General features: G+C 56.8%; 2 protein-coding genes across 7 annotated transcripts; both read left to right on the forward strand.

Annotated features, from left to right (window-relative positions):
* Nucleotides 1-1,397: 1,397 nt before the first annotated feature.
* Nucleotides 1,398-15,839, forward strand: LRRC15 (leucine rich repeat containing 15). Of its 3 annotated transcripts, none has more exons than XM_030576341.1 (2): nt 1,398-1,857; nt 12,596-15,839. In XM_030576341.1, exon 2 carries the CDS (start codon nt 12,601-12,603, stop codon nt 14,380-14,382), a length of 1,782 nt encoding a protein of 593 aa, XP_030432201.1. In that variant the 5' UTR covers nt 1,398-1,857; nt 12,596-12,600; the 3' UTR covers nt 14,383-15,839. The 3 variants fall into 3 exon arrangements, with proteins under 3 accessions (XP_030432201.1, XP_030432200.1, XP_030432202.1); XM_030576340.1 differs by lacking the exon at nt 1,398-1,857 and adding an exon at nt 7,810-8,082; XM_030576342.1 differs by lacking the exon at nt 1,398-1,857 and adding an exon at nt 8,706-8,755.
* A 3,458-nt stretch (nt 15,840-19,297) lies between these two features.
* On the forward strand, nt 19,298-25,872 carry CPN2 (carboxypeptidase N subunit 2). Of its 4 annotated transcripts, none has more exons than XM_030575103.1 (2): nt 19,298-19,529; nt 24,083-25,872. In XM_030575103.1, exon 2 carries the CDS (start codon nt 24,092-24,094, stop codon nt 25,733-25,735), a length of 1,644 nt encoding a protein of 547 aa, XP_030430963.1. In that variant the 5' UTR covers nt 19,298-19,529; nt 24,083-24,091; the 3' UTR covers nt 25,736-25,872. The 4 variants fall into 4 exon arrangements, with proteins under 4 accessions (XP_030430963.1, XP_030430967.1, XP_030430965.1 ...); XM_030575107.1 differs by having other exon boundaries at nt 24,088-25,872; XM_030575105.1 differs by lacking the exon at nt 19,298-19,529 and adding an exon at nt 21,374-21,448.
* Nucleotides 25,873-26,250: the final 378 nt, after the last annotated feature.

Genomic DNA, 26,250 nt, shown 5'->3' on the forward strand with positions numbered 1-26,250 from the left:
CAGACCATTTCTCCAGTTTGTCCAGATCATTTTGAATTTAATCCTGTCTTCTAAAGCACTTGCAACCCCTCCCAGCTTGGTATCATCCGCAAACCTTATAAGTGTACTCTCTGTCATTATCTAAATCATTGATGAAAATTTTGAATAGAATTGGATCCAGGATAGATCTCCGCAGGACCCCACTTGATATGCCCTTCCTTCTTGACTGTGAACCAGTGATAACTACTCTCTGACAATGGTTTTCCAACCAGGTGTGCACCTACCTTCTAGGACAGGGGTTCTCAAACTGGGGGTTTGGATCCCTCAGGGGGCTGGGAGGTTATTACATGGGGGGTCGCAAGCTGTCAGCCTCCACCTCAAACTCTGCTTTGCATCCAGCATTTATAATGGTGTTAAATATGTACAAAAATGTTTTTAATTTCTAAGGGGGGGGCAGACACAGACGCTTGCTATGTGAAAGGGGTCACCAGTACAAAAGTCTGAGAACCACTGTTCTAGGAGGTTCATCTAGGCCACATTTCCCTAGTTTGTTTATGAGACGGTACCAAAAGCTTGTGAGACAGTACCAAAAGCTTTATTAAAGTCGAGATATACCACATCTCTGCTTCCTCCCTATCCACACAGCTTGTTACTCAGTCAAAGAAGGATATTAGGTTGATTTGTTCTGGACAAATCCATGTTCATTGTTACTTATCACCTTATTATCTTCTAGGTGCTTACAAATTGATTATGTCCTCATTATCTTTTCAGGTACCAAAGTAAAGCTGTCTGGTCTATAATTCCCTCCTTGGGTTGTCCTTATTCCCTTTTTATAGATAGGTACTATATTTGCCCTTTCCAGTCCTCTGGGATCTCTCCTGTCCTCCACAAATTCTCAGAGATAATGGCTAATGGCTCCAAGATGTCTTTAGCCAGTTCCTTAAGTATCCTAGGATGTATTTTGTCAGACCCTGACAACTTCAGGACATCTAACCTAAGGAATTCTTAACTTCTTCTTTCCCTTTTTTAGCTTCATATCCCACCCCGTTTCCACTGATGTTCACTGGTTAGTCGTCCAATCACTGCTAACCCTTCTGGTGAAAACTGAAACGACAAAGGCATGTACCACTTTGCACACCGCTGTGTTTTCTGATATTGTCTTTCCCCCCATTACTGAGTAACGGGCCTACCCTGTCCTTGGTTGTCTTCTTGCTTCTCATGTATTTGTAAAATATTTTCCTCTTACCCTGTATGTCCCTATCTAGTTTAATCTCGTTTTGTGCCTTGGCCTTTCTAATTTTGGCCCTACGTGCTTGTGTTGTTTTTTTATATTCATCCTTTGTAATTTGACATCACACCTGTCCTCCCCTCTCTCCTCCAGCTTCACACAGAAGAGCAAATCAAGTTCATGGTCTCAGCCCTCATCTTCGAGGGGCCAGTGTCCTCGGCCCTTGGTACTTAAAAGATCAACTAAATCTCTGAGATGGAGACTGGTCAGCAGCTCTGCTCCTCTGGCCCAGTGGGGCTTTGTAGAGGCAAAACTTGTTTGTGTGTGGGAGAGAGAGCTTCCTCGGGGCTGGTGCCAGGCTGTAGGAAGAACACCCCCAGGAACCAAGGACCACCCCAAGCTCTCCACCTTCCTTCCAAGCGCTCTCCAGCTGCACACACTTCTGCCTGAGGAAGCAATGTGTCAGCGATTAGCTGCATTAATTAATGCATGACTGAAAGGCGTCCTGATGCTGCAGTGATACATGTGGTGTAAAAAGCAACACAGAACAGACATGAGACCCTCACCCAAGGATTCCTGCCTCTGGCCCATAACTTCCGGCTGAGCCAGAGCAGATCTTTTAGAAACTGACATCCAACCTCAATTTAAAGGTAAGGCTTCAAGTGCTGATGAACCCAGGTAAATTGTGTCTCATTTCAGGACTCGCTTCCGCCTGCAGGCGTTTGTCTACAGCAGCAGATCTCAGCTGGTGGGGAAAGAACCAAAATTGCATCACAGCGGAGTACCCAGCAGATCATGGCCGAACAAAGGATGAGTATTACTGTGTGGAAAGGTGGGTGGGTGACCGAGCCCCGTGACTCTACGTCAGTCGGTCTGACCCTTCCTTCTGTTGAAAGGAACTGAGGCGACTATACTCCTACTGCAGCAAACCCTGGTGCAAGAATGTCTGTATGTAAGGAGCCCCGAATCCGTGGCAGGGGATGGGGGAAGGGGCTTTAGATGTACATGAAATAATAGAGAAGGGAATAGCTGCTGAAGGGAAGCATTTTCCTCTCTGGGGTGTGTTTGCATGTGCACGTGCGTGTTCATTTAAACAAACAGCTTTCTTTACATCAGTCACTGGTGGATGGTGTTGGAAACTCAGACACATTCATTCATGTGGCAATGAGCTGAATGATTCCATTCGGAGGGCTGGGTACATACAGAATCAGCCTAGGCCTTAATTAAGAGGAAACTCATTTTTTTAAGGGATTGGGCGGCAGAACAAACGCAGACGCCCTGTGAAGAATGTAAGGGCTGCTCTGTTTCAGCCCCACATAAGCAGTTTGGGAGTCTCAGCCTGGAAAGTATAATTAAGCATAACTCATCCAAACGGCTAGCGAGTTCTGCCTGAGCAAAGCCCCAGGAATGGACTCGCGCGCAGGCTGTGAACAAGAGTCTTTGTTTCAGTTGGTGTCATCCCAGAGTCACCCAGCTCCCATGGCGTGGTTCTCAGGGTGAGCAATCACTGGGCGTGCTGCTTAGGCACAGATTCGTGGCTGGGTCCTAAGCGAGCATCGTCTCCTCTCCAAAGGCCGATGCTGTCTGAGCTGCCGTTGGCCTGGCGTGGAGGCTGGAGTGCTGACTGAGAACCTGCTGTCTTGGGCTGGCTTTAGTTGTCTTTGATCTGAGGTTGGGGGCACCTCCAGGTCAGACTGGACAGGCGGAGTGGTCCTCTCCCTGACTTCGTGCAGACATGGCAACATGGACAGTCTGTAGCCTGCGTGTGTCTGCAATTCCCCTGAGCACCCTGCCCGACAGGGCCAGGGACTGATCGGCTGCTCCCCTCGGGGGTGATTGGACCAGTGACCCCAAGATTCCAGGCAGCCTTGAGGGGGGATGTTGCTCCCCAATAGATCTCTGCTTTCCTCCATCCTCCTTTACTAGCTCAGTGACATCCATGGCAGGGGTGAATCCTTGGCTGGACAGAGGTGCAGTGTTTGGCTCCAGGAATCACTTTCTCTGGGAAAGCAGCTGCTTCTCTGGAGTGGCCCTTCCTCTGCGGCATATGGCTTAACAACAGTGTACTTGTGCTCTGTGACTCATTCCCTTTGCAGGGTGTCTTTGGCCCTGGGTAGGGGAAAAGCACTTCCCCGAATGCAGGGAGCCATCGCGGTGTGGAGGGGAAGCTCACGGCTCACCCCTGCCTAGCAAAGCCTGTTTGTTGTTGCAAGGTGTTTCCTGTGTCGGCAGGGAGGCAGTGTGAGGCTCAGATAATTGCAAGAGCCCACCTTGCCCACCGAGGAAAACAGGAGGAAGCCTGTAAAACACGAAAACCTCGGAAATGCCTTTGCTAAAGAGCCCACGTTGGAGCCTCTCCTCCTCCAGACATTGTTTGTTCGTATCAGCACTTGAGGCACAGAGGTGGATGGGGACTCACCCTCAGCCGCAGATGGCGCCTATGCCAGAGTGGGGGATAGAGCACCAGGCCCCCAGTCCTGTGCTCAGGACACTAGCCCATGCAATTCCGTGTCTTTGATTAGGGCAGGGACAAAGGCACCCGGTTTATTGCAGGATGGCAGAGGCACACTCCTTGACTGCATGGCTGTCATGAGCACGTGTGTGCACGCCGGGGGCTCCATGTCCTCATGTGTGTCTCTGTGTCCCCCATCCTTGCTCTGCACCAAGCCCAGCTGTTGCCTGTGAATAAAAAGCTCGGTATGTTGTGCAGTGACTGCGTGTGCCACGTCTCCTGCCGTGATTCTGGCACTGCTGTTCTCCCGTGCTCCATCTTCCAGCCCCAGCTACAAACTCTCTGGTCTCTCTTGTACTTTCCAGTTTCTGCCGAGTTTCTCGTTCTTTCCCCTCATTCTGTTTTTCTGCCCTTGATCCCATTTCTCTTCCAGCGGCTCCCCCCCGTTCCGCCCCCTCCTGCCGCCGTTTATCTTGCAGTGCCTAGTTGTCTGTCTGCAGCGCACACGTGCTATACGCGCAGCATCAGGAGGAGCAGTTGTGGCCACCCCATATCAAGGAAAAGAAGCGAGTCCCCTCATGCAGCCAGCAGAAGGGGCCATGCAGGCGGCAGGCCTGAGCAGGCCTCGGGTCTGTCCTGGGGGCGAGTTCCCGTATCGCAGTGCGATGTCAGGGCATTGTGATCTTGGCCGGACTGCCAGGCCGTGGCGTACGCCTGCCAACTTTCTAATTGCACAGAACCTGCCCCGACCTTTCCCTGAGGCCTCACTCCTGCCCCGCCCCCTCTCTGAAGCTCCCCCCCAGCCCCGCTCCGCTTTCTCCCACCCTCACTCACTTTCCCTGGGCTGGGGCAGGGGGTTGGGATGTGAGGGGGGTGAGAGCTCTGGCTGGGGATGCAGGCTCTGGGGTGGGGCTGGGGATGAGGGGTTTGGAGTATGGGAGGGAGCTCAGGGCTGGGGTAGAGGTAGGGGATGTGGGAGGGAGTGCGGGCTCCTGGAGGGAGTTAGGGAGTGGGACGGGGTTCTGACCTGCGGCAGGGGGTTGGGGTGCAGGAGGGGTGCGGGCTCTGGGAGGGAGTTAGGGAGTGGGATGGGGTTCTGACCTGGGGGTGGGGGTGCAGGAGGGGTGCGGGATCCGGGAGGGAGTTAGGGTGTGGGATAGGGTTCCAATCTGGGGCAGGGGGTTGGGGTGCGGGAGGGGGTGCAGGCTCCAGGAGGGAGTTAGGGAGTGGGATGGGGTTCTGACCTGGGGCAGGGGGTGGGGGTGCGGGCTCCGGGAAGGAGTTAGGGAGTGGGATGGGGTTCTGACCTGGGGCAGGGGGTTGGGGTGCAGGAGGGGTGTGGGATCCAGGAGGGAGTTAGGATGTGGGATGGGGTTCTGACCTGGGGCACGGGGTTGGGGTGCAGGAGGGATGCGGGCTCCGGGAGGGAGTTAGGGAGTGGGATGGGGTTCTGACCTGGGTCAGGGGTTGGGGTGCGGGAGAGGGTGCGGGATCCAAGAGGGAGTTAGGGTGTGGGATGGGGTTCTGACCTGGGGCAGGGGATTGGGGTGCAGGAGGGGTGTAGGATCCGGGAGGGAGTTAGGGAGTGGGATGGGGTTCTGACCTGGGGCAGGGGATTGGGATGCAGGAGTGGTGTGGGATCCGGGAGGGAGTTAGGGTGTGGGATGAGGTTCTGACCTGGGGCAGGGGGTTGGGGTGCAGGAGGGGTGCGGGCTCTGGGAGGGAGTTAGGGAGTGGGATGGGGTTCTGACCTGGGGGTGGGGGTGCAGGAGGGGTGTGGGATCCAGGAGGGAGTTAGGGTGTGGGACGGGGTTCTGACCTGGGGCACGGGGTTGGGGTGCAGGAGGGGTGTGGGCTCCGGGAGGGAGTTAGGGGGTGGGATGGGGTTCTGACCTGTATCAGGGGGTTGGGGTGTGGGAGAGGGTACGGGATCCGGGAGGGGGTTAGGGTGTGGGATGGGGTTCTGACCTGGGGCAGGGGGTTGGGGTGCGGGAGAGGGTGTGGGATCCGGGAGGGAGTTAAGGTGTGGGATGGGGTTCTGACCTGGGGCAGGGGGTTGGGGTGCGGGCTCCGAGAAGGAGTTAGGGAGTGGGATGGGGTTCTGGCCTGGGGCAGGGGGTGGGGGTGCGGGCTCCTGGAGGGAGTTAGGGAGTGGGATGGGGTTCTGGCCTGGGGCAGGGGGTGGGGGTGCGGGCTCCGGGAAGGAGTTAGGGAGTGGGATGGGATTCTGGCCTGGGGCAGGGGGTGGGGGTGCGGGCTCCGCTAGGGAGTTAGGGAGTGGGATAGGGTTCCAATCTGGGGCAGGGGGTTCAGGATGTGGGCTCCAGCTGGGCGGTGCTGGCACAGGTGGGTTAAGGCAGGTTCCCTGCTTGCCCTGGCTCCACGCCGCTCCTGGAAGTGGGTGACATGTCCAGTCCCTAGGTGAAGGTGCAGCCAAGCGGCTCTGCGTGGTGTCTGTGCCTGCAAGCACGGCCTCTACAGCTCCCATTGGCCACGTTTCCTGGCCAGTGGGAGCTGTGGAGCCGGTGCCAGGGGCCAGACATGCGACACTTCCCTGATCACCCCTGCACCTAGGAGCCAGACATGCCGGCTGCTTCTGGGGAGCTGCGCGGTGCCAGGGCAGGCAGGGAGCCTGCCTTAGCCCTGCTGCGCTGCCGATCGGACTTTGAACAGCCTGGTCAGTGGTGCTGCCTGGAGCTGCCATGGTCCCTTTTCGACCAAGCATTCCAGTCGAAAACGGGACGCCTGGAACCCCACCGTGGCTGTGCCTCTGCTACACTCACGGATGGCAATGCAGTGCTGAGCCGGGCTAAGCACAAGCTTTACAGCTGCCTCTGTATGCCAGCTGGAAGTGCCTCGTCCTTCTAACCCATCGCTCGTGTGCCCTGTACGGAGCCCGGCTGGCGGTGGGCTCGCGGGGAGAGCTTGTGGGATCAGGCCCGGTGATCACCCATCAGTCCGTGAAGCAGCACAGCTGGGCTCGAGGGCAGACGCTCGCCCCTGGGCCAGCCCAGGGCCATTTTGCAGGCGTGGCACCGTGTGAGCTGGACTGACCGAGCACGCTGGCCGTGAGCTTTCCCTGACCGTGGCTCTGACTGCAGCCTGCACTTTGTGGTTAGCTCCAAGCCTGCCACTTAGCCAGCTCCTCGAAAGCCAAGAGTGGCCTGAGGCCTGGGTCACATACTATACGGAGCCCCAAATAGCCCTGCCCTGCCAGCCCCCCTCACCCCCAGCCGAGCTCTGTCCCTCACTCCCCGCCCGGCCAGGCAGAGGGACCGCCATGGCACAGGGGTGGGGGGCAGTCACCAGAGGCTGCTGGGCCAGGTGTGTGCTGGGGACTCACCCCGGCTGTGGGGTCCGGAGGCAGAGCTGAGCAGGGTTTTGCTGGGGGTTGTCCTAGGCCAGTGGGGAGAGTGTGATGGAGCCAGGCATGTGGCTGCCCCATGGGGCGAGCTGGACCAGGACTTGCATGGAAGTGGCATGAGGCTGCCTGGCTTTGGCGGGTCAGAGCGGGTCGCTCCCAAAGGCCTTGGCTCACGGCCCGGTGCCCAGGAGCCACCTGAGGGGCCCACTGCAGGGGGCTGGCCTGGACAAGCAGTGCGCCCCCGGCCCTGGCCGCTGCTGATGCTCATAAGTTTCTCCTCCCACTGTTATGAGGGGCATGGGGCTGTCCCCCAGTGGGGCGCATGCTGTGTCAAAGCTGCCAGTGGGCAGGGGCAGTGCTGAGTGGGGTTACAGCAGGGAGCTGGGAGGCAGTAGCCCTGGGCTCTATTCCTTGCCGTATCCCTGGCTCCCTGTGTGACCTTGGGCAAGACACTTAGTTTCCCTGGGCCTCAGTGTCCCCATCTGAGAAGTGCAGCCTCCTCCCTCTGTACAGCACGCTGAGGTCAGCGGGGAAAGGCTCTGTCTAAGCAGCATAAGACTCTGCTAATCGTCAGCCTAGCTCCCCCTCGTCCCATATCTGTAGGCACAGAAATGGTTAGTCTCAATGTAGGAGCGAGAGTGGTTGTGTGTCTCACTGGAGGGTTGTCTGTGATCTGCTGGGGAGGGGGAGCTCTCCCCCTGTGACCTGGACCTGGGATCTGGGCACATCTCTGCTGTTGTAATGTCCAGTTCTCAGGGCCTGCTGCTTCCTCCAGACAAAAGCATCAGGACTCAGAAGGGTTCATATAAAGGGTTACCTTACAGCTCTTCACACAAATGCTCCCTTCGCTTTGGGAACATCAGGCGAGAAATAGTCCCAAGATTTTTCTGTTCCAATGATTTCTCTAGCCTCTGACGCTGCCCTGTTGCTGATTCATTGATTCAGACCGTTTAAATACTGGGAGGGGACACAGCACTCTGCTCACACAGCAGCACTGGGCTTTCTGCTGCTCAACATCTCCCTGGCTCTGCGAGATCTGAGCAGCAAGACACAGGGCTGGTAAGTGACTTTTTCATGTACTTTGTTGAGAGTGCTGGCTCCAGGCTCAGGGCAGCTCTTCAGGGACAGGGCTGTGGGGCATCAGTGTGTTCATCCAGCCTTCCAGTCCCTTTAGCAGCTCGAGGGTTTGTTCTTATCCAGCAAACCAATTCTAGAGAATTCTTGTGAGAGTTAGAGAATAGTTAGAGAAGAGGAGTAAAAATCAAAGCCTGATAAATAATAATCCCTAAAGAATGGGTGAAAAGAGAAAGTAAAATCAAAGTTTCAGACAGGTTGATTGTTAAAGGGGAACAGTGTGTCTGTGTGTGTGTAATATTCAGGCACTTCCTTTGTACAGTGGTAACTCCTTGTCCTGACCAAGACAAAGGAATATAACAGTTTTCAGCTGGTTTTAATGACCTGGTGCTGGAATCGTTCAAGTTCACTTTAAAGGGTGTGACGCGAAGAGACCGTTTGATGTGCAGAGTGCTTGGTTAAGTGTATAAGCTGCTTGATGTAAACAAAATTGTTCTCAGATGCAAACTGTTTCCATCTGTAAACCAAAAGAATGTGATGGCTTTTTAGGGATTTTTTCCCTCTTGCAAGCAAATATTTTCCCTGGCAGCGATACAGCAAGTCCAGTTAGCGAGTCCTCCCAGCCCCACACTGGGACGCTCACCCAGCACTTCGGCAGGTAAAGGGGATGTCAGAATGAGTTACTGGAGTCAGGGGTCAGAGCTCCTGGGAAGCTGCCAGGGGCTGGCGATTGAGTCCTGGGCAGCAGGAGAGGGGGGCAAACAGCGACTTTCCATTTCTACCCTGTGTGGACCAGCGCCTCTATGTTGAGTTCTGAACTGATGGGGGTTGGATGGGGCTGTGATAGCGTCAGGGGGCTGTGGCTCCATCCAGTGATGGGTGCGGCCAGTGGAGGCGAAGGTCATGAGCCCAGTGTGGGAGGCTAGGGGCTGGGGACGGGTGCTGGGGCTCTGCAGTGCCCCCCGTGGCTGAGAACGGTTGGGCTCCAAAGGGCGTCTGTCTCCCCTCAAGGTGAGGTGGGCCGGGCTGCTGCGAGCCTTACGCAGACACCTTCACCCCCTGGGGCAGGGTTTGCCAAGGGTCTCTGGACCCACATAAAGAGCCAGGAGCCCGGGCGTGCCAGAGAAGTGCAAAGTGGCCCCATTATTACCCCAGTGCTCACACCCACGTGCCATCCCGAGGCCGCCCATATGCTGGCACCATGCCATCGTGCCAAACGTCTCCCCCGGGCTGCCTGGGCTCAGAGCGCCCCCTCCCCAGGACCAGGGCCTGAGCGTGGGCTCCGTCTCTGCCCGGCCGCACAGCTGCCTGCTGTGTTTGGCAGGAGGAGGCTGCCTTTGATCACTTGACTCTCTCTCCAGGTGGGTTGGGAGAGGCTGGCCAGCCTCTGCTGTCCAGCTGCAGGCTCCTCAATGCACCACAGACCTGGATGAGTCGCGGCCGGCCAGCCCCTCCTCAGGACGCCAGCTGGGCACTTTAGGCCTGTCTCATGGGTGTGGCTCTTTGGGAACGTGCTCCAGGGCCACAACCAGATACATCTGGGAGGATTTTCCCATCTGAGCTGCACTCCAGGGCTGTGGACGGCCTTTCTGGAGCTGCTGAGCCCGTGTTGGGGCCTGCGTGCTGGGACCCTGTGTGTGGGTGGGGAGTGCCCTCCTGCTCAGGGCAGGCGTCTGCCAGTTTGGGCTCACTGCTCATCCCCTCGCCGGGGCTGCAGTAAGGTGGGGGAAGGGGCATGTCCTAGTTCTTGTGGGCTCAGAAGCCAGGTGTGTTTCATCCCCCATTGTGTGTTTCATCCCCCCCGCCCTGCACAGGCAGGACGGCCCCACAGTCCCATCTCCGCACTCCTCTCTAGGAAGGAACCAGCCTGTCCCCCACACCAGGGTCCCCCTGGCACCGAGGCCTGCCCTCCAGCAAGGCCCATGGTGGCCTTCCCGGTGAATTCCCTCTGGTCGCCCTTGCTGCTGCTGCCGTGCCAGTCAGGTTTGGGGGTGCTGCAGACTCTGGGGACGGCCAAACTCCTGTGTAGTTAGCCTGCGAGCCAGAGCCAGGCCTCATTCTAAGAATAGCTCTAGGGCCCTGTGCTCCTGACCCCAAGAGGCAGCCCCAGAGTTGGCAGGGGGCCAGCACCTGCTTGCCTTTTGCTGGCCTGAACAAGCCCAGAGAGAAAGAAAAGGGGCCTGGCCCGGAGAGCATCCTGGCACTCCGTCAGCAGGCTCCTTCCCACAGCCCAGGGCCACTGGCCACTGGCCCACAGGGCAAGCCAAAGAACTTGCCCCCAAGGCATTTCCTTTGTCTCCCCACAGGGCTAACCCCAAACAAAGAGCTGCTTTCTGGGAGATTTAGCAATGGTTCCAAAGAGCCTGGCACTTAATGTGAGTCACAGCTCACCCCAGCCAGGGCTGCACGGTGCCTGGAGGTGCCTGTCCCGGCATGCAGCGGAGCTGCGATGCGTCTGTGAAAGATCCCCTGGGCTCCGTGAACCCCGCGCAGTGAGCCACTGGGGCTGACTAGCGAGCAGTGAATGTGCAGTTACCGGAGCTCGTAAACCGTCCGAAGCCCAGCTCCGGGTGGACTTACGCCTGCTTGGCAGCCCTGCAAACGCCAGGGCTCAGAGTTTCCAGCCATCAGCCTGACCCCCTCCGGTTATTGCCATCAAGCACACAGGCCTGGGTGTCTGTGCTCAGCACCGCTCTGTCCCAGCCCCAGAGATGTTGTGGCAGAGGAAGCTGTAGGCTCATTCCAGTGGGGAACCTGCTGGACAGTGCAGTTAAGGCCTATTATTATTGCACGTGCAGTGGATGTAATTATTCAGCTCCACTAACTGTTCGAGGATGGAGAGGGCTATGTAACAGCCCAGTGTTATTGTTAGCAGCTTTGCTCACCTAATTGTCCTGGGGTTTGGTTGAATTTCTAAACCCTGACTGGATGCCAGGAACTGCTGGTTTGAGTTTTCCACTGGGTTCTGCTCTGGAGACATTCCAGAGCTGGTTCCAGCTGGAACAGCTCGCGAACGCTGCTCTGCCGGAGCACAGGAAACCACACTCTCAGCCCCTGGGGGCTGCGCAGGAGCAGAGCAATTTTTACTCTTCCTGCGAAAAGTCTGTGAATGATTCTAATAGCTGTGGTGGGGTGCGGGGGCTGCTGGGCTGCGTGTGAGACACTCGTTGGCTTTGCTCCCAGTTTGTTCCAGTCTGCCCTTTGTTCTTCCAGGCTGACACTCCGAAATCCTGTTCCCATCCCTCGGGTGGGTGGGAGGTCTGTGCATCCTCAGTGGGGTGGTCGAGGCCTCCAGCCTGAATCTTCTCCAGGGAAAGGGGCTGGCTTGGGAAGGAACTGTAACTGGCTTTAGTAACGTGTACAAATCCATACCACAGAGCCAAGCTAGGATCCTCTGGCCCCGTTCCCAGCCAGCTAGGCCTCTAGGCGCCTCATTTCTGACAGTACAACTCCCACAGAACAGCACTGCGCAGTCCAGGTGCATCTACTCCCTGTGGAAGCATCAGTCATTGGCCCTGCCTGCAGCTCCAGGGTTAGAGAGGCTATTGATCTGTTCCCATGTGCCCGCTGCCAGCGTATTAGCATCTTTTCATTGAACCCAGGGTGTGAAGGTTTGTGGCTGGCCCCTGCTGCGGGTGAGGGGCTCCCGGCGTGTTGCCATCCTGGGAATGGGGAATCTGGTGCATTCCCGGGGGGGGGGGAAGGAGGGATAGCTCAGTGGTTTGAGCATTGGCCTGCTAAACCCAGGGTTGTGAGTTCAATCCTTGAGGGGGCCATTTAGGGATTTGAGGATTGGTTCTGCTTTAGCAGGGGGTTGGACTAGATGATGTCTTGAGGTCCCTTCCAACCCTAATAATCTATGATTCTATGAAAGGCCCTGTTCCAGCCGCAGCAGTAGTGGGAGAGCTCCCTGTTGCAATGTCGTCTGCCTTGTCATCCCCGTGCACACGGGGAAGCGGGGGCAGGTCACGGGTGGGGCAGCTGCAGCTGGAGCCCAAAGATGTTAATAAGGGAGGTAGCGTTCTCTAATGGTTAGAGCCTGCACTGGGCACCAGGGGATCTGGGCTTTAACCCCAGCACTCCCACAGACCTGCTGGGCCCTTGTGCCAGCCACATCCTCTCTCCACCCCTCAGGCCCCTCTGCGAAGTGGGGGTAACAAGGCCCACGTCTGTAGAGCCTGCAGCCCCTGAGGCCACATGCTCTCTAGGTGCTAAGGCCTTCTCACTCTTTGCTAGTGTCTCTGGGGGCATTGTGTGTGTCACCTAGATGCTGGTGGCTACCAGTCTCACCCAGCCAGTGCAGGGCATCTCTGCTTGAACGCTGATTTCCTTGGCCTGTCCTGCGTATTGTACGGTGAGAAGCTGCTGCAGCCCTGGTGCTGTAAGAGCCGGTCTCTGGTGAGGTGACTGATGGCCTGGCAACCTCCAGCCTGCCTGGGGTTCTGGTAGCTGATGGGAAAGCATGGCTGTTGAATGTCTCTGTTTGTTTTGCTTCCAGGCCCCATGGCGCTGACAGGCTGGGTCCCGCTGCTCGTGGGGTTTCAAGTCCTTCGCTTGGCGCTTGGGCAGTGTCCTGAAGAATGTCAGTGCTCCAAATCAGCCCAAGTGGAGTGCTCAGGAGCAGGGATCATGCAACTTCCCAGCCCCATCCCCGCGAACGCCATGAGCCTGCAGATAATCAACACCCGCATTGCTGAGCTGGGGGACACTCCCTTCGGCAACGTCTCCATGCTGATTGCGCTGAGAATCGAGAAGAACAACCTGTCTCGGATCAGCCCCAGAGCCTTCCAGGGCCTGGCTGCCCTGCGCTACCTCAGCCTGTCCAGCAATAAGCTGCAAGAGCTGCCCGTGGAGCTCTTCCAAACCTTGGGGAAACTCGAATCGCTGCTGCTGTCGGGCAACCAGATCCTGCACATTCAGCCCTCCCACTTTGCCCAGCTCAGCAACCTCAAAGAGCTGCAGCTGCATGGGAACAACCTGCATTCCCTCCCGGAGGGGGTGTTTGACCGGCTGCCCAGCCTCACCAAGCTCAACCTGGCCAAGAACAGCATCACCACCCTCCCGGCCAAGGCCTTGCGGAGGCTGCCGAGGCTGCAGGTGCTCAGGCTGTACGAGAATCAGCTTCGTGAGATCCCTGCGGGCGCCTTCGACAGGCTCCGGGAGCTGCAGGAGCTGGGGCTGCACCAGAACCAGATCAAGCGCCTGTCGGCCGGGCTCTTCGCGCACAATGGCCAATTGCAGAAGCTCTTCCTGTCCAACAACATCATAGCAGCTCTTCCCCAGGGGATCTTCCTGCACCTGCCTGAGCTCTCCAAGCTGACACTGTATGGGAACGCGGTGCGAGACATCGCCCCTGGGACCTTTGGGCCCATGCCTAAGCTGAGGGAGCTGTGGCTCTATGATAACCAGCTCACCGCCCTGCCAGACTTCGTCTTCAGCAACCTCACCCAGCTGCAGCTGCTGGTTCTGAGCAGGAACCAGATCCGTACCATCTCCACCTTTGCCTTCCAGGGTCTGAGCGAGCTCCTGGAGCTGTCTCTGCACTCCAATGCTCTGCGCAACTTGGAGGGAGCGCTCTTGCAGGGCCTGCCCAAGCTGCAGAATATCTCCCTGCAGAACAACAGGCTGCGTGCCCTGCCTGGGGACCTGTTCCAGAATGCCACTGGGCTGCTCAGCCTCCATCTGCAGAACAACTCCCTGGAGAACCTCCCCGCAGGCCTCCTCGATCCTTTGGCCCAGCTGCGCCAAGTGAAGCTGCACGACAACCCCTGGCGCTGCGATGCCAGCATCCTGGCGCTGAAGAACTGGCTCCGAGTCAATCTGCTGAAGGTGGGAGACAGCCTGCCTGTGTGCGCCCTACCGCTCCTCGTGAGGGGTGCCCCAGTCGTATCGTTTGATGAGGGGCACTCCTCTCCGGAGACCCCTTCTGGGGCCATGACATACAGGCCTAACCCCACCTCCTTCAGTCACCCAGAAACATCACCCTACGCCCATCCATCCGACCAGGCTCCAGAGAAAGTTCCACCAACACCCTTCAGCCCCTCGCTGGCCAACCAGCCAAGCGTAGGGACTGCGAGTGGGTCCCTGACTAGGCCACCGGACGTCCCTGGCGTCGCCCAGAGGGGGCTGTGGGGCCTGACTCGCACACAGAGCGGGGTGGTGGTCGCTGTCATCACACTGGGCTGCCTGGCTGTGCTCTGCACGCTGGTGGGGCTGGTAGCCTACAGCTGCAGGAAGAGGAGCCAGGTGGTCCTGGAGCGAAGGAAGGGGCAGAACAAAGCGTAGGCTGGGCACCATGAAGCTTTGTGTGGATTGCGTTGGCACTGCAGAGTCCCTCTGTGCCCTGCCCCCTCAGGGCATGGCCAGTGAGTGTGGGGCTGGGAGAGGGGGAGGATTTCAGTCCATATGCTACCAGTAGGCCTTACATCGACTATAGTGACTGGGGCTATAAATTGCCTTCCTCACAGACTGACCCAAACCTCCTCACCCTGCCCTGTAGGCACATCCTGAGGCCTGTTGTCACCCTGGCCCCTGTGGGTGCCCCCATGGGCCCAGCCTTAGCACACAGGAAGTAGCCCCCCCCAGGGCTCTCCATGGCCACCCCATGAGTGGCACAGCTCCCCCCATGTGCTGCGTGGTGGGGTCAGCCTGAGGCCTTGGACGTAGGCTAGGGGCACAAAATGCTGGCTTCCCTCAGCAACTCTGAGGCAGAGCCGTGGGCGCGTGAGGAGTTGGCGCAGTCAGTCCCTGGCCCTTCGTCCCTCTCACTGTCTCAGCTCCGTCGCCTGCGAGGGTCCAGAGCTCTGCTGGGGAAGGGCCAGGGGCCTGCAAGGAGCAGGGCCAGCCTGACGCTCTGCCTGGCCTCTGAGCTGCCAGCCCCACAGTGCCACGTGCACAGGGATCCAATGGCCATGGCCCTGCTGTCAGGACAGGGCAGGCTCCACTCCCAGGCCAGCTGGGCCTGGGGTCCCCGGAGCCGCAAACTGACTCTGCTGGGGCTCGTGCCCAGCCGTGACACAAGTGTGTTGTGGCAGAGTGTGTCCATGGGGGTGCCCCAGCCCTCCCTAGCTCCTGCTCCCATCAGCCCTGGGGCAGAGCTGGCCGTAGAATCAGGCTCCATACCCATGAGCAACTCGCAGAACCAATCAGCCCAATTCAGGCAAACAATTATACATGGAAACTCAGGAAAAAAACGGGCACAATCCAAATGCCTGGTGCCCCGGAAACGCTGCGGCCCAAGGTCTGGGCTGGATCAGTGTGTGTCTGCTGTGCAATCAGCTGGGGTGGGCGTCCCTGTGCTCCTGCACTGCATGCTGTTTGTTATGGAGCATGGACCTTCCTGTTTTTTCACCTCTCAGCACCCATAACACTGACCCCCACAGCAGTGCTCAGTGTCTGCCTCTCCCCCAATCACTATGGCACGACACCCCACATTCTGCCATCCCCCCATTTCCAGTATGGGCTGGAATCCCTCACCTACCATGGCTAGAGCCATCTCCCCACTCCGGAGCCGACTCCCCCGCCTATCGTGCTGACCAGGGTCATCTCCTTGTGCTTCCCCACTGACCTGTCTGTATTCACCTGTTGTCTCTTGGCCAATACTTAGAGTGTGAGCCCTCTGGGGCAGGGACCTTCTGTTTGCTCTGCGTTTGTACAGCCCCTTGCACAATAGGTCCTGGTCCAGGGCTGAGGTTCCTAAGTGCTACAGCAATATGAAGACTAAGTGACAATAAAATATCACTGACCCAACCAAACTCCGCTCTGTCTGGTCACTAACCTCTTCTCTCACTCCTCCAGACACCGGACTCTGAGAGCCGCCTGCTGTGAGGCCCCAGGCAGCTGCATCTCCCCCACCCCCCGAAGCACGCAGTGACTGAGCAGGCCGAACAGCTCCCTTGCTCTTTTGGTCAGAGACTCCTCTGATGTTCTCGGAAGCGTTGGGCGGGGTCGGTGTAAACTGGTGAAACAAAATCTCCAGGCTCAGTGTTTGGAAAGCAAGGGCCAGAGCATGACCCTGGTGACGCCGGCTATAAATCCAGGGTAACCCCATGGACCTTACTGCACTCACGCTGGATTTACACCTGAGTCGCTGAGGCCAGATTCTGCCCCTCTGGGCCGAAGGCTCTGACATGCGCCGGGTCTGCAGTGGGTGTTTACTCCACCGGAATTGGGAGTGGCAAGAAAATCTGCCCAACGCTGGGGAAGTGCCCAGGCTGATGGCTGGCGCTGCCCCACAGCGGGGTTGGGCGCGACCTTTCAGCCAACGGCATAGCACCGTCAGCTGGGCTCTCTTTCCACGCCAAGCACGCCCCCAACTCCTTTGGCACGGCTTCTCCCCAGCCTGGGCCTGGCTCGATGTCTCCCCCTTGTACGCATCCTCTTTATTTCACTGACCTCAAACCACAGCCCTTCGCCTGTCTTGTCATCCGCCTGTGTTGCTGGAGCTCCTCCTCGTATTCACAGCCAGGGGCTGAACGTGCTGGCCCTGCTCTGGTCAGCAGCGTTAGGAGCACTTCGTCCTTCCTTCCCGCGTCCATGTAACTCTCGCTTCTTGCGTACTCCCTCCAGGCCACAGCGATCTCTGCGTGTCTATTGCCGCTGTCCAAGTGACACAGACGCTCCTTGGGGCAGGTTCCCTGTGTGGCTAACAAGAACGCAGCCTCGTAGTGCCCAGGCTGGGGCGCGCTTTGCTGCAATTTTTCAAACTGGCGTCCCCTGGCCTGAGCAGTGATTTTTGTTTCAAAGCCAGATTCCCTCCCCTGCCCTTCCCCATTTTAGTTTCAAACCCTAATTATGGCTAAAATTCTGGCCAGGGGGTGGGCTAACTAGAAAGCATTGGCAGTGAGCTGGTGACAAGGGTCAGGGTTCCCCTCACTGCCCTCCACCTAGGACAGGCATGACGCTCTGCTAGGACGCCCAGACCCGTAAGCTGCTGTGTTACCTCTGCTGGGACTTGTCAGCTCTCTGCCACACCCGTCTGTCCACCCCTCCACCTCAGGACTCTGCCAGACTAAGCCTTGCTGCTAGCTCTCAGTGAACCCAGTTCCTGAGCATCCCCGAGATGCCTCTCTGCAGAGTCCGGTCTCTCTGCCAGGACACCCACAGAATTGACCCACGGCTGCTGTCTCCAGAGAGACAGTACACACACCAGCCCGTTCGGCTCCCTGCGGACTCATTCGTTACTTCACTATACCAGCACGGAGACAGCTAAGAGCACAGCTAGTATGTTCATTAATAAAGCTCAGAGATTGATGTGATACTAAACAGAGATAATAGAAATGGCAAATGGTTACAAACAAAATCAAACAGGCCTTTCAGTGTCTGTCTGTAGCAAGCTACAATCTTCCCTCCACAGCTTCCTCGCTGCCATCAGGCTGCCAGCATTTCCCAACCCTGCATCCACCGTCCCAGGGTGCTGTCCCCTAGGTGATGGAGGGGTTCCCTCGCCGTCCTTTCAGTGTCTGGTGACTCGTGGGTAACGGTTTCTCCCCTGCTGCTTCTGCAGACTCCAGGCTGTGTCCTTCCCGGGCCGGTGAATGTTCTTCTCCAGGTGGCTTAATCACTGTTTACCTTAGATGTAGATGTCCTTCCATGGTCTCTGCGCTCAATTTACGGGGGAGACACAGGCAGACGAAACACCGTTCCTTTGCCTAGGGCAGGCTGGCATATCCAGTGCCCCAACACCTACGTAAAGAACACACTTCCAGCATACACACGCACACTGTTTTACACCCCAGCTGTGCAGACGGCACGCGCTGACAGGCAGGGGTAGTGCATCACCAGGGCTTAGATGATGCTTTGCTTGATACACTTTTAAGGTCCAGAAATACTATATCCAGTCAGGTGATTCGATTGTTTCTCCTCTGGGATGCTGAGGCCCTGCCCAATCCCTGCGGGGTCCGGCCCCAATTGGCACTCAGGCCAGTGGGGCAGCTGAACCCCATGTGGCCATGTCAGAGGCAGCCTACTGGGGAAAGCGAGTCCAGCAGGGCTGATATGGAGGTGCCGTGGAAGAGCGGACACCAGGCTGGATCTGCCTCCCCTACACTGCCAGTGGCCATGCTGCCCTGGCTCTGTGCTAGCAGGAGGGCATTGGCTGGAGGAGACCGTGTGCTGCTGGTGCCTATTGGAAGCATTGAAATATCAAAGGGCCAGATTTGCTCACCCCCCCCACCACCTCCTTCTCACACACTGGGGTCAGCACAGTTCTCTGGGGAGAAAAGCTGGTGTGAGAGAGGGAGAATGTCTTTATTAAGCGTAAGCAGGGACCCCAGCACTGGGTTTGCTTGTCCTGACACTGGCACAAGACTAGCCATGGGCACCCCAGGAGCTCTAGGGCACTGACAGGGAGTGGGTGAACGTCCAGCCACTGAAGCCCCTGTAACTGTATGGCCGGCCTCCCATGTCACGTGTGTTCCTGCCACAGCACCTGCCCTTCACGTTTTATTCAGAGCCACGCATTTGGCTGTGCAAAACCTCCTGCAAGCACGTGAAAGTGCCCTGTGCCCATTTGGTTCCAGCCCTGCCCGGTAGGTGCCACACCCTCTCCTACTGACACGGTGAGTGGCCGTGTCACTCCCAGAGTGGTTGGGGCCTTAGCCTGCACGTGTGAATAACCTGGCGTGAAAGTCAAGCCGCACTACACACGTTCTGAGTTATCTTCTGGTCCTTAGCCAAGTGTGCTGAACGCTCTGAGCGGGTGTGGCTCAGAGTAACCCCATGGCCACTGGCGCCAACTGAGAATCTGCCACACATCCTGAAACAGGTGGAGGAGGCGATTAGTGAGACAAAACTCAGGTGCATGGGCTTGGCTGACCCAGGGAGAAGGCCCTGGGCATTTCTAGCTCACTGGGAGCCAGGGCTGGGTGATAGCTGTGGGGTGGGTCAGAGACCTTCGTGCCAGTCCCAATGGAGAATCTCATCCCCCTTTGCTTGCACCAGTGTTGTGCTGGAGTAGTGCCCTCAGAGGCAGTGGTGCTCCAGTTGACTCACAGCAGCGTGAGTGAGCAGGGACTCACCGCACTGCTCCTCTTGGGCATTTGGTTAGACCTGGGTTATGCGTGTTAAGTGGCGGCAGGAGGTTTCACCACAGGGCAGAAATTACATTGAGCCCAGCACAGCTGAGAGGAAGCGGTTGCTTCACATTAACTCAGCTGACAAAGTGCTGAATCTGGTTTTTCTTTTTCTGCTTCTACAGCAAGAGACGCTTCCCACCTTCTGTGGCCCGGTCTCACCCCGCAGAGAGCAGGAGCTAAGAGGCACTTAAACAACCCAGCGCAACTGGGGGCTTAGTCTGGCTTTAGAAAAGTCAGTTCCTGATGGCTAGTGTAGGTTGTGACTATGACAGAAGTTTTGTACAGTAGCAGCTCTGGGCATCCAGCCAGCTGGTGACACCTACACAAGAGACGCCCCTTACCAGACAACTTCCTCAGGTATGTGATCATCTCCCCACAAGCGACCCCCCCAGATTTACTAAATACAACTCTAGCCCCGCTAGCTTAGGCAACTGTTTTTTCTTGGCCCTTGAAGGGGGTCCTTTGAGCTAGGACTCACTGACAGGGCCTGGGGAACAGGGTGTCTCTCTGGCCATATCACAGCTGGACAAGATCTTTGCTCTCCCACGCCAAGCAAGCCCGGGGGCTGGATGTGAGGCTAGCCGGGAGCTGCAGGAAGCAGTGCTGGCTGATCAGGAGATGGTGATTCTGACAGCATGCCCAGCCTGGCGCTGGGGGCTGCGCTGCTGGAAGGGATGCCTTTCGGATGAGATGTAAAACCAAACCCTCAAACCCTGGTGGTTTATTAATCCCGTGGAACTTTCTGCAAGATCATCAGTGTTAGGGCTAGTTTCTGGCCAATTCCAATGGCTAGAGACAGGGCCAAGCTACGCACTGGTTTAAAAGGCCTTAACAGAGAAATTGGGGTGTGGACTGGATTTGAATGTCCCCAAAGTGTGTGTGTGGGGGGGTGGGGGGGGATGTTTGCAGTTTGCATCTGGATTTCTGTCTCTAACGGTCACATTCTGCATCCCTCTCATTCCCCCTTTGGTAGCAACAGAAGAAGTTACTGGTCTCTTCTTCCCCTAAAAGCTTTGGGCGGTGTTGTGTCAAGCAGCTGCTGCATTTCACCCCAGCGGTGGCTGCTTTATGGGGGAGGGGGAGAGCCCTTCACCATGCAGGCAGTTTGTAAAAAGCTTTGAGATCCTCCTAAATGAAAGGTGCTCTATAAGCATCAGATTTTTATATTCTACCCACTTTGCTAGGCCCGTTCTTAGGTGAACTTCATTAAAGTCGAGGGGGAATTTAAATGCGTTGCTGGTTGCATTCTAATATTTTTAGAAACGGCTGATGCTGGGTGTTCCAGAAGCTGTCCCCACTCCTGGGAAGTGCCTTTGTTTTGGGGGAGCTGGTCAGTGGTGGTGTGTGACGAACTAGGAATGTTCTTAATGTTTTCTCTGAATACTGTGTTGGTGCCTCAGTGTCCCCATGGCAGTTCTTAAGTATCTGGCAGAGCAAAGGGCCAGTGCACCTAAATGCCTGACACTCTGTCTCCTAGCAACTGATGGCCTGGGCCCCTCCTCTGCAAAGGTGCCAGCTGAAGGTGTTGGAGACAAAGGGATCAGGTGACCTCCTGGCCTGGGAAAGGGGCTGAGCAGAGAGGAGGGGCTGGGAGGGGTTGTTAGTCTGGAGCTGGCTGGGGTCGAGGAGTGGAGGGCAGATGTGGGGGGTGTGGCTCACTGCCCCCTAGAATGGACCTGGCTGAGGGGTCCGATTTGCTGTATCTACAAGCTCTGTTTTAGACCCTGTTCCTGTCATTGAATAAACCTCTGTTACTGGCTGGCTAAGAGTCACGTCTGACTGCAAAGTGGGGGTGCAGGACCCGGTGGCTTCCCCAGGATCCCGCTGGGGTGGACTCGCTGTGGGAAGCGCACGGAGGGGCAGAGGATGCTGAATGCTCCAAGGAGAGACCCAGGAGGTGAAGCTGTGTGAGCTTCTTGCCCTGAACAAGTCTGCTCCAAGGGAGAGGAGGCTCCCCAAAGTCCTGCCTGGCTTGGTGGGGAGCAGTTCCGGAGCATCGCCTGGGGACTCCGTGACATGGTGTTATGTTGCTCTTTGGTTTACTGAGAAGCAAAGTGTTTCTCTCTGCTCATGCCGACACGCTGAGTCTTTTCAGAGCACGCTCAGGACAGAGGATGTTGTTGATGCCAAGCAGAAATCACTGGCCCCACCCAGGCTGAAAGTGCTTGGTCAGCTGTTTCCGTGTCCCTTTCAGTAAACATGTTGCCTTTTGAAGGGGCAAATCCCTCCTGTGAGGAAACAGCAGAATTGCACCGGCTGCCTGGCTTGGTCCGACGGTAGGTGTCTGCACTGTCACTTCTCTCAGCTGCTTGGGATCCTGGGTTTGTCGGCAGGAACGGAGCCTTGTGCAGCTGCTTTTGGCTTTGCATGAAAACAGCCTGGGCTGTAGAGCTGAAAAGGGTGGGTCAAATCCAGCTCTGTTGCCCTGGTGTAAATCCAGAGTTTCCCTAATAAAATCAGTGGCGTCGCTCCAGGCTGACAGCAGTGCCGTGGAGAGAAGAAGTTGGCCAGATATCTTGTTCGTGTAACTCGTGCATGCTTTCGGATACTGCAGATAACAGCTGTGTTCTGGAGGTGACTTGTTGCTTGAGGGGTCTGAAATCTCTGTCACTGTCTGATTCCATATAGGCTAGAACCAGGCACTGGGAAAGCAAAATATCACCTAATGTTGGCTGCAGCTATTCAGCTCACCCAGTATGGGCTGAGAAAGGCAATGACGTTTCATCTGATAGCAAGGGTTGTGCAAAACTCAAAGCGCACCACGGATTTGCAGGTTGGGGAAAACGTGAAATGGTTGGTGGGTTTGTCTGAAATGTTAACTGGTTTCTATAAATTGAGTGTGAGCAGCCCTCTTTCTGCCTGGGCATTGCAGCTACAAGAGTGCAGGGGTGTTTTACACGTCGACGGACATGTAAACACCGCTAGTTAACCTGCCAGTTGTATGTGCAAACCAGAGCATTGTGCTTGCACTCCTGGCAGTGCACATACAAAGTGAGGCCACTTTGCCTGTGTACAGACACACCCCTACAATCTAACTAAATGTTTGATGCTGAAGTGTGACTTGTAAATAGAAGGTTTGCAAAGCCACTTTACAAAAATCCATTGAGCATATCGCTTCTGTGACAGACCTCCCTGATTCTGGCTGTACCTGCCTACCTGGGTGTGCAGGCATGTGCATGTACGCTGCTACACGTGTGTTCTAAATCCCTGATTTGTGCACATGCATGGCAAAACAAGTGCCTTGTGCACCCACAAACCACACATTTCCAAATGCAGATAGAATGGTACTGACAGAAAGCAGGTGCATCACTGAATGTGCGCGATGCCTGGAGACCCGTTTACATAAAACCAGGCCTAATGGGGCAGAGGTTCATCTAGCCACGTTGGCATCTCTCCACTGGAGTCACTGGAGCTCATTTACACCAGCTGAGGATCTGGCTCACTGCCCCTGAACCTTCATTAGACACTCTAGTGTAGACCAATTCCACAGAACATCCTTTTCCCAAGGGTGGGATAATGACGTTATGTACGTAAGAGTGACAGGCGCCTTGTCGCAGAACAAGTATTTTCATAACCGTATCAAGTGTCTCACTGTGTGCTCCTCAGATGTGGTAATAAACCCCAGTTAGACATTTACTTTCACCCCCCCCCAAATCCCTCCTGCTCCCCCCACACACTTTAACTAGCCGTGAGGCCTAGTCCCTCTTCACCACTGATTTTAAACATCAGCGGCAAATGCACACTTGTGGGGCCAGCCAGCGCTCTTCCCCGGTGTAAGGCTGCTGACTCAGCGTCACGCCCCAGGAATTCCCCTGGTGTCGCCGAGCGCAGCGCTTGGCCCTTGCAGCAATCGGCCTGAGGGATCCTTCTCCCCTCCTGGCACAGATCCCGGATGTGGTTCTGCTCCCAGCCCAGCACATGGCTCTAATAACAAACACTGCATGAGCAGGAGGCCAAGGAGACGTGGCAGAGACAAACCCTTCTGCTTAGAGGAGTGGGGCGGGGCGGGGGGGGTGAGGCCCTGGGCACTGGATCACAGCCCTTAGGGACACAAATGGGCGCCGGCTGCTTCACTTAAAGGTGATAAGTCAAAGAAGACTTTGACTTTGGCGGCAGCAGTTGTGTGGGCATCTCAGAGCTCCCTGCAAAATACTGAGCCGGAGCCTGCCCTCGGCAGGGCTGAGAACTCGCCACGTCTTTGGGTGCGTGGCTCTGGGAACACACGCCCAACTGCAGCCCCCCTGAACTGCTCCAGCCATGTCCCTTGGGAAAGGCCCCGCGACGGCTCTGTGGCGGAACGGGGATTAGAACCTTGCTTTGCTCCTGCCCCTGTCTCAGCCCCCTGTGCTCCTCCTGCTGTGTAGCCAGGGGGGACTTAACCTGCCTCACAGGTCACTTCCCAGCAGCTCTATCGGGATTCCCGCCTGTCCCCCAAATCCTGCCCCTCCTCCACCCGGCTGGAGGGAGCTGCCTGCAGTGGGACCACTGGAGTGGGGCGGGTGGGTGCGCAGGATCGCGACTTGGGGCCACATGCAGGGGCTGGGCACCCAGTGGCTGCCAGGTCAGGGGGAGGCTCCCTGCGGAGCTGCAGGGAGAAGTTTTTGGGGTAAAGCCAGTAGATCCCCAGATCTCCTGAGGCCGGGATTGTTGGGGGAGAGGCATTGCTCATGGCTGTACCGTGGGGAGCCTATGGAGATCCCTAGCAGCCTGGTGGCAGAGGTGAGAAGAGCCGACCTCAGCAGACGGCTCAGACCAGCCCGCTGTCACTCAGAGCAACCTTTGCCTTAAAGGAAAGGCTGCAGCCCCTGGTGAGCTCCCGCTTTCTGTGACTTTTCCAGTCCATCCCCCCGCAGCCAATGGCATCTGGAAAGGGGCTGTGCGGGGCTACTGACCTGTGTGTTTTTCTCTAGCGCAGGACGATGTTTCCCAGACCCCTGCTGCTGTGTCTCCAGGGCCTGCTGCTGGGCAGGTTTGCCCAGACCTGCCCGCCCCCCTGCCAGTGCTATGACGGAACAAAGGTGTTCTGCTCCGGGGAGGAGATCTGGGGCATCCCCGAGAGCCTGCCAGGCAATGCCACTCAGCTCTTCTTCGTGGAGACCTCCCTCACCACTGTCGGGAGCGGGGCCTTCAGCAACTGCAGCAGCCTCACCAGGCTGGTTTTCCTTAACAACCCAAGTCTGGCCCTGGAAGTGGGCGCCTTTGGGGAGCGGTCCAGCCTCGCCGAGCTCGAGGTCTCAGGCAGCAATTTGTCAGCCCTGAGCAGCGCGGCCTTCGGCAGCCTGCTGGAGCTGCGCAATCTCTTCCTCACCTTCAGCGCCCTCCGAGCCCTGGAGCCAGGGCTCTTCAACAGCACGCCCAGCCTGGAAGCGCTTCACTTGCAAGGGAACCAGATAGAGACCCTGCCCCCCACGGTCTTTTCCCCACTGAGGGAGCTGAGGGTGCTCGATCTGTCTCACAACCCCTTGGCCCAGCTGCCTGACAGGCTGTTTGACCCGCTCGCCCTGCTCCAAGTGCTGAAGCTGAGCAACATCAACCTCACCCGCCTCCCGCTCGGCATCTTCCAGCCCCTGAGGAGCCTCAAAGACCTCTCTCTGGATAGGAACGCGCTGGCGGATCTGCCCCCAGGAGCCTTCTCCGGGCTCTCCCGCCTGCAGAGACTGGAGCTCCAGCACAACGCCCTCACAAGCCTGCGCCCCTGCATCTTCTCCGACCTGTCGAACCTGGAGGTCCTAAACCTGGAGGGCAACCTCCTCTCTGCACTCCCTGCCAGCCTGCTCCGCGGCACGCCTAAGCTGGGCCAGCTCTTTGCTGCCTCCAACCGGCTTGAGACCATCCCTGAGGGGATCTTCAGCAACCTGCTCCAGCTGCAGACCATTGTGCTCTCGCACAACCAGCTCACTCACCTGCCCGCGGGGGCCCTCAGAGACCTCTTCAGCCTCACCACGCTGCAGCTAGACCACAACAACCTTACTGCCCTGGCGGGGGATACCTTCCACAGCCTCCTCAGCCTAGAGGTGCTGGACCTGGCTGGGAACCGCCTGCAGGCCTTGCCTGAGGGGATCTTTGACTCCAACGACTACCTGTTCGGCGTGGCCCTGAAGGACAACCCCTGGGTGTGCGACTGCCGGCTGGCCTCTCTCACTGGCTGGATCCGGAACTGGTCCGCGCCCCTGAACTCTCAGACCTTCTGCACAAGCCCTGAGCACCTAAAGGGATGGGCGCTCCCGGCTTTACCTCAAGAGCAACTGGTGTGTCTGGCTGCTCCGGGCCCGGCAGACTCCTTCTTGTCCTCGGGAGAAGCAGAGAGAGCCCGGGCCCCATGTACCTACAATGACCCTGAAGGCACCGTGCAGCTCGCCTGTGACACAGCCGCATGCCACCGGTTAACGGTTCATCTCCCTCCACAAGGGGACTCGACTGGCCGGGGACTGGCCTACAATAGGGACTGGGTCTTGAATTCCAGCTGTGGCACAGTGAGGGTCTGGGTCACCATCCGTGCAGAGCCAGGAGGGATGGCAAGGGAGGAAGAGGCTGTTTCTCACAACCCCTGTTCTGAGCCTTAGACCGAAGCTCTCCCCAGTGGGCTGGTGCCATTAAAAGACACAACTGGAATGATGGGTTGTTATTGTTGTCATAAACAGATAGCTAAGGGTTAATGTCTCTTTCACCTGGAAAGAAGTAATCTGAACCACCTGACCAGAGGACCAATCAGGAAACAGGATTTTTTTCAACTCTGGGTGGAGGGAATTGTGTGTCTGAGTTCTTTGTCTGTCTGCCTGTATGCTCTCTCAGATGAGGAGTGATTTCTATTTCCTGCTTTCTAATCTTCTGTTTCCCAGTTGTAAGTACAAAAAGATCAGATAGGATTTATATGTTTTTTTTGTATTTACATGAATATAGTTGCTGGAGTGTTTGAAATTGTATTCTGTTTGAGTAAGGCTGTTTATTCAATATTCTTTTAAGCAATTGACCCTGTATTTTGTCACCTTAATACAGAGAGACCATTTTTATGTATTTTTTTTTCTTTTTATATAAAGCTTTCTTTTTAAGACCTGTTGGAGTTTTTCTTTAGTGGGAA

The sequence above is a fragment of the Gopherus evgoodei genome, chromosome 9, assembly GCF_007399415.2.
Source record: "Gopherus evgoodei ecotype Sinaloan lineage chromosome 9, rGopEvg1_v1.p, whole genome shotgun sequence".
Lineage (NCBI taxonomy): Eukaryota > Metazoa > Chordata > Testudines > Testudinidae > Gopherus > Gopherus evgoodei.

Bases quoted from the DNA above. Each gene is read 5' to 3' on its own strand.
- LRRC15 (XM_030576341.1), top strand. From the start codon at position 12,601: ATGGCGCTGACAGGCTGGGTCCCGCTGCTCGTGGGGTTTCAAGTCCTT.
- CPN2 (XM_030575103.1), top strand. From the start codon at position 24,092: ATGTTTCCCAGACCCCTGCTGCTGTGTCTCCAGGGCCTGCTGCTGGGC.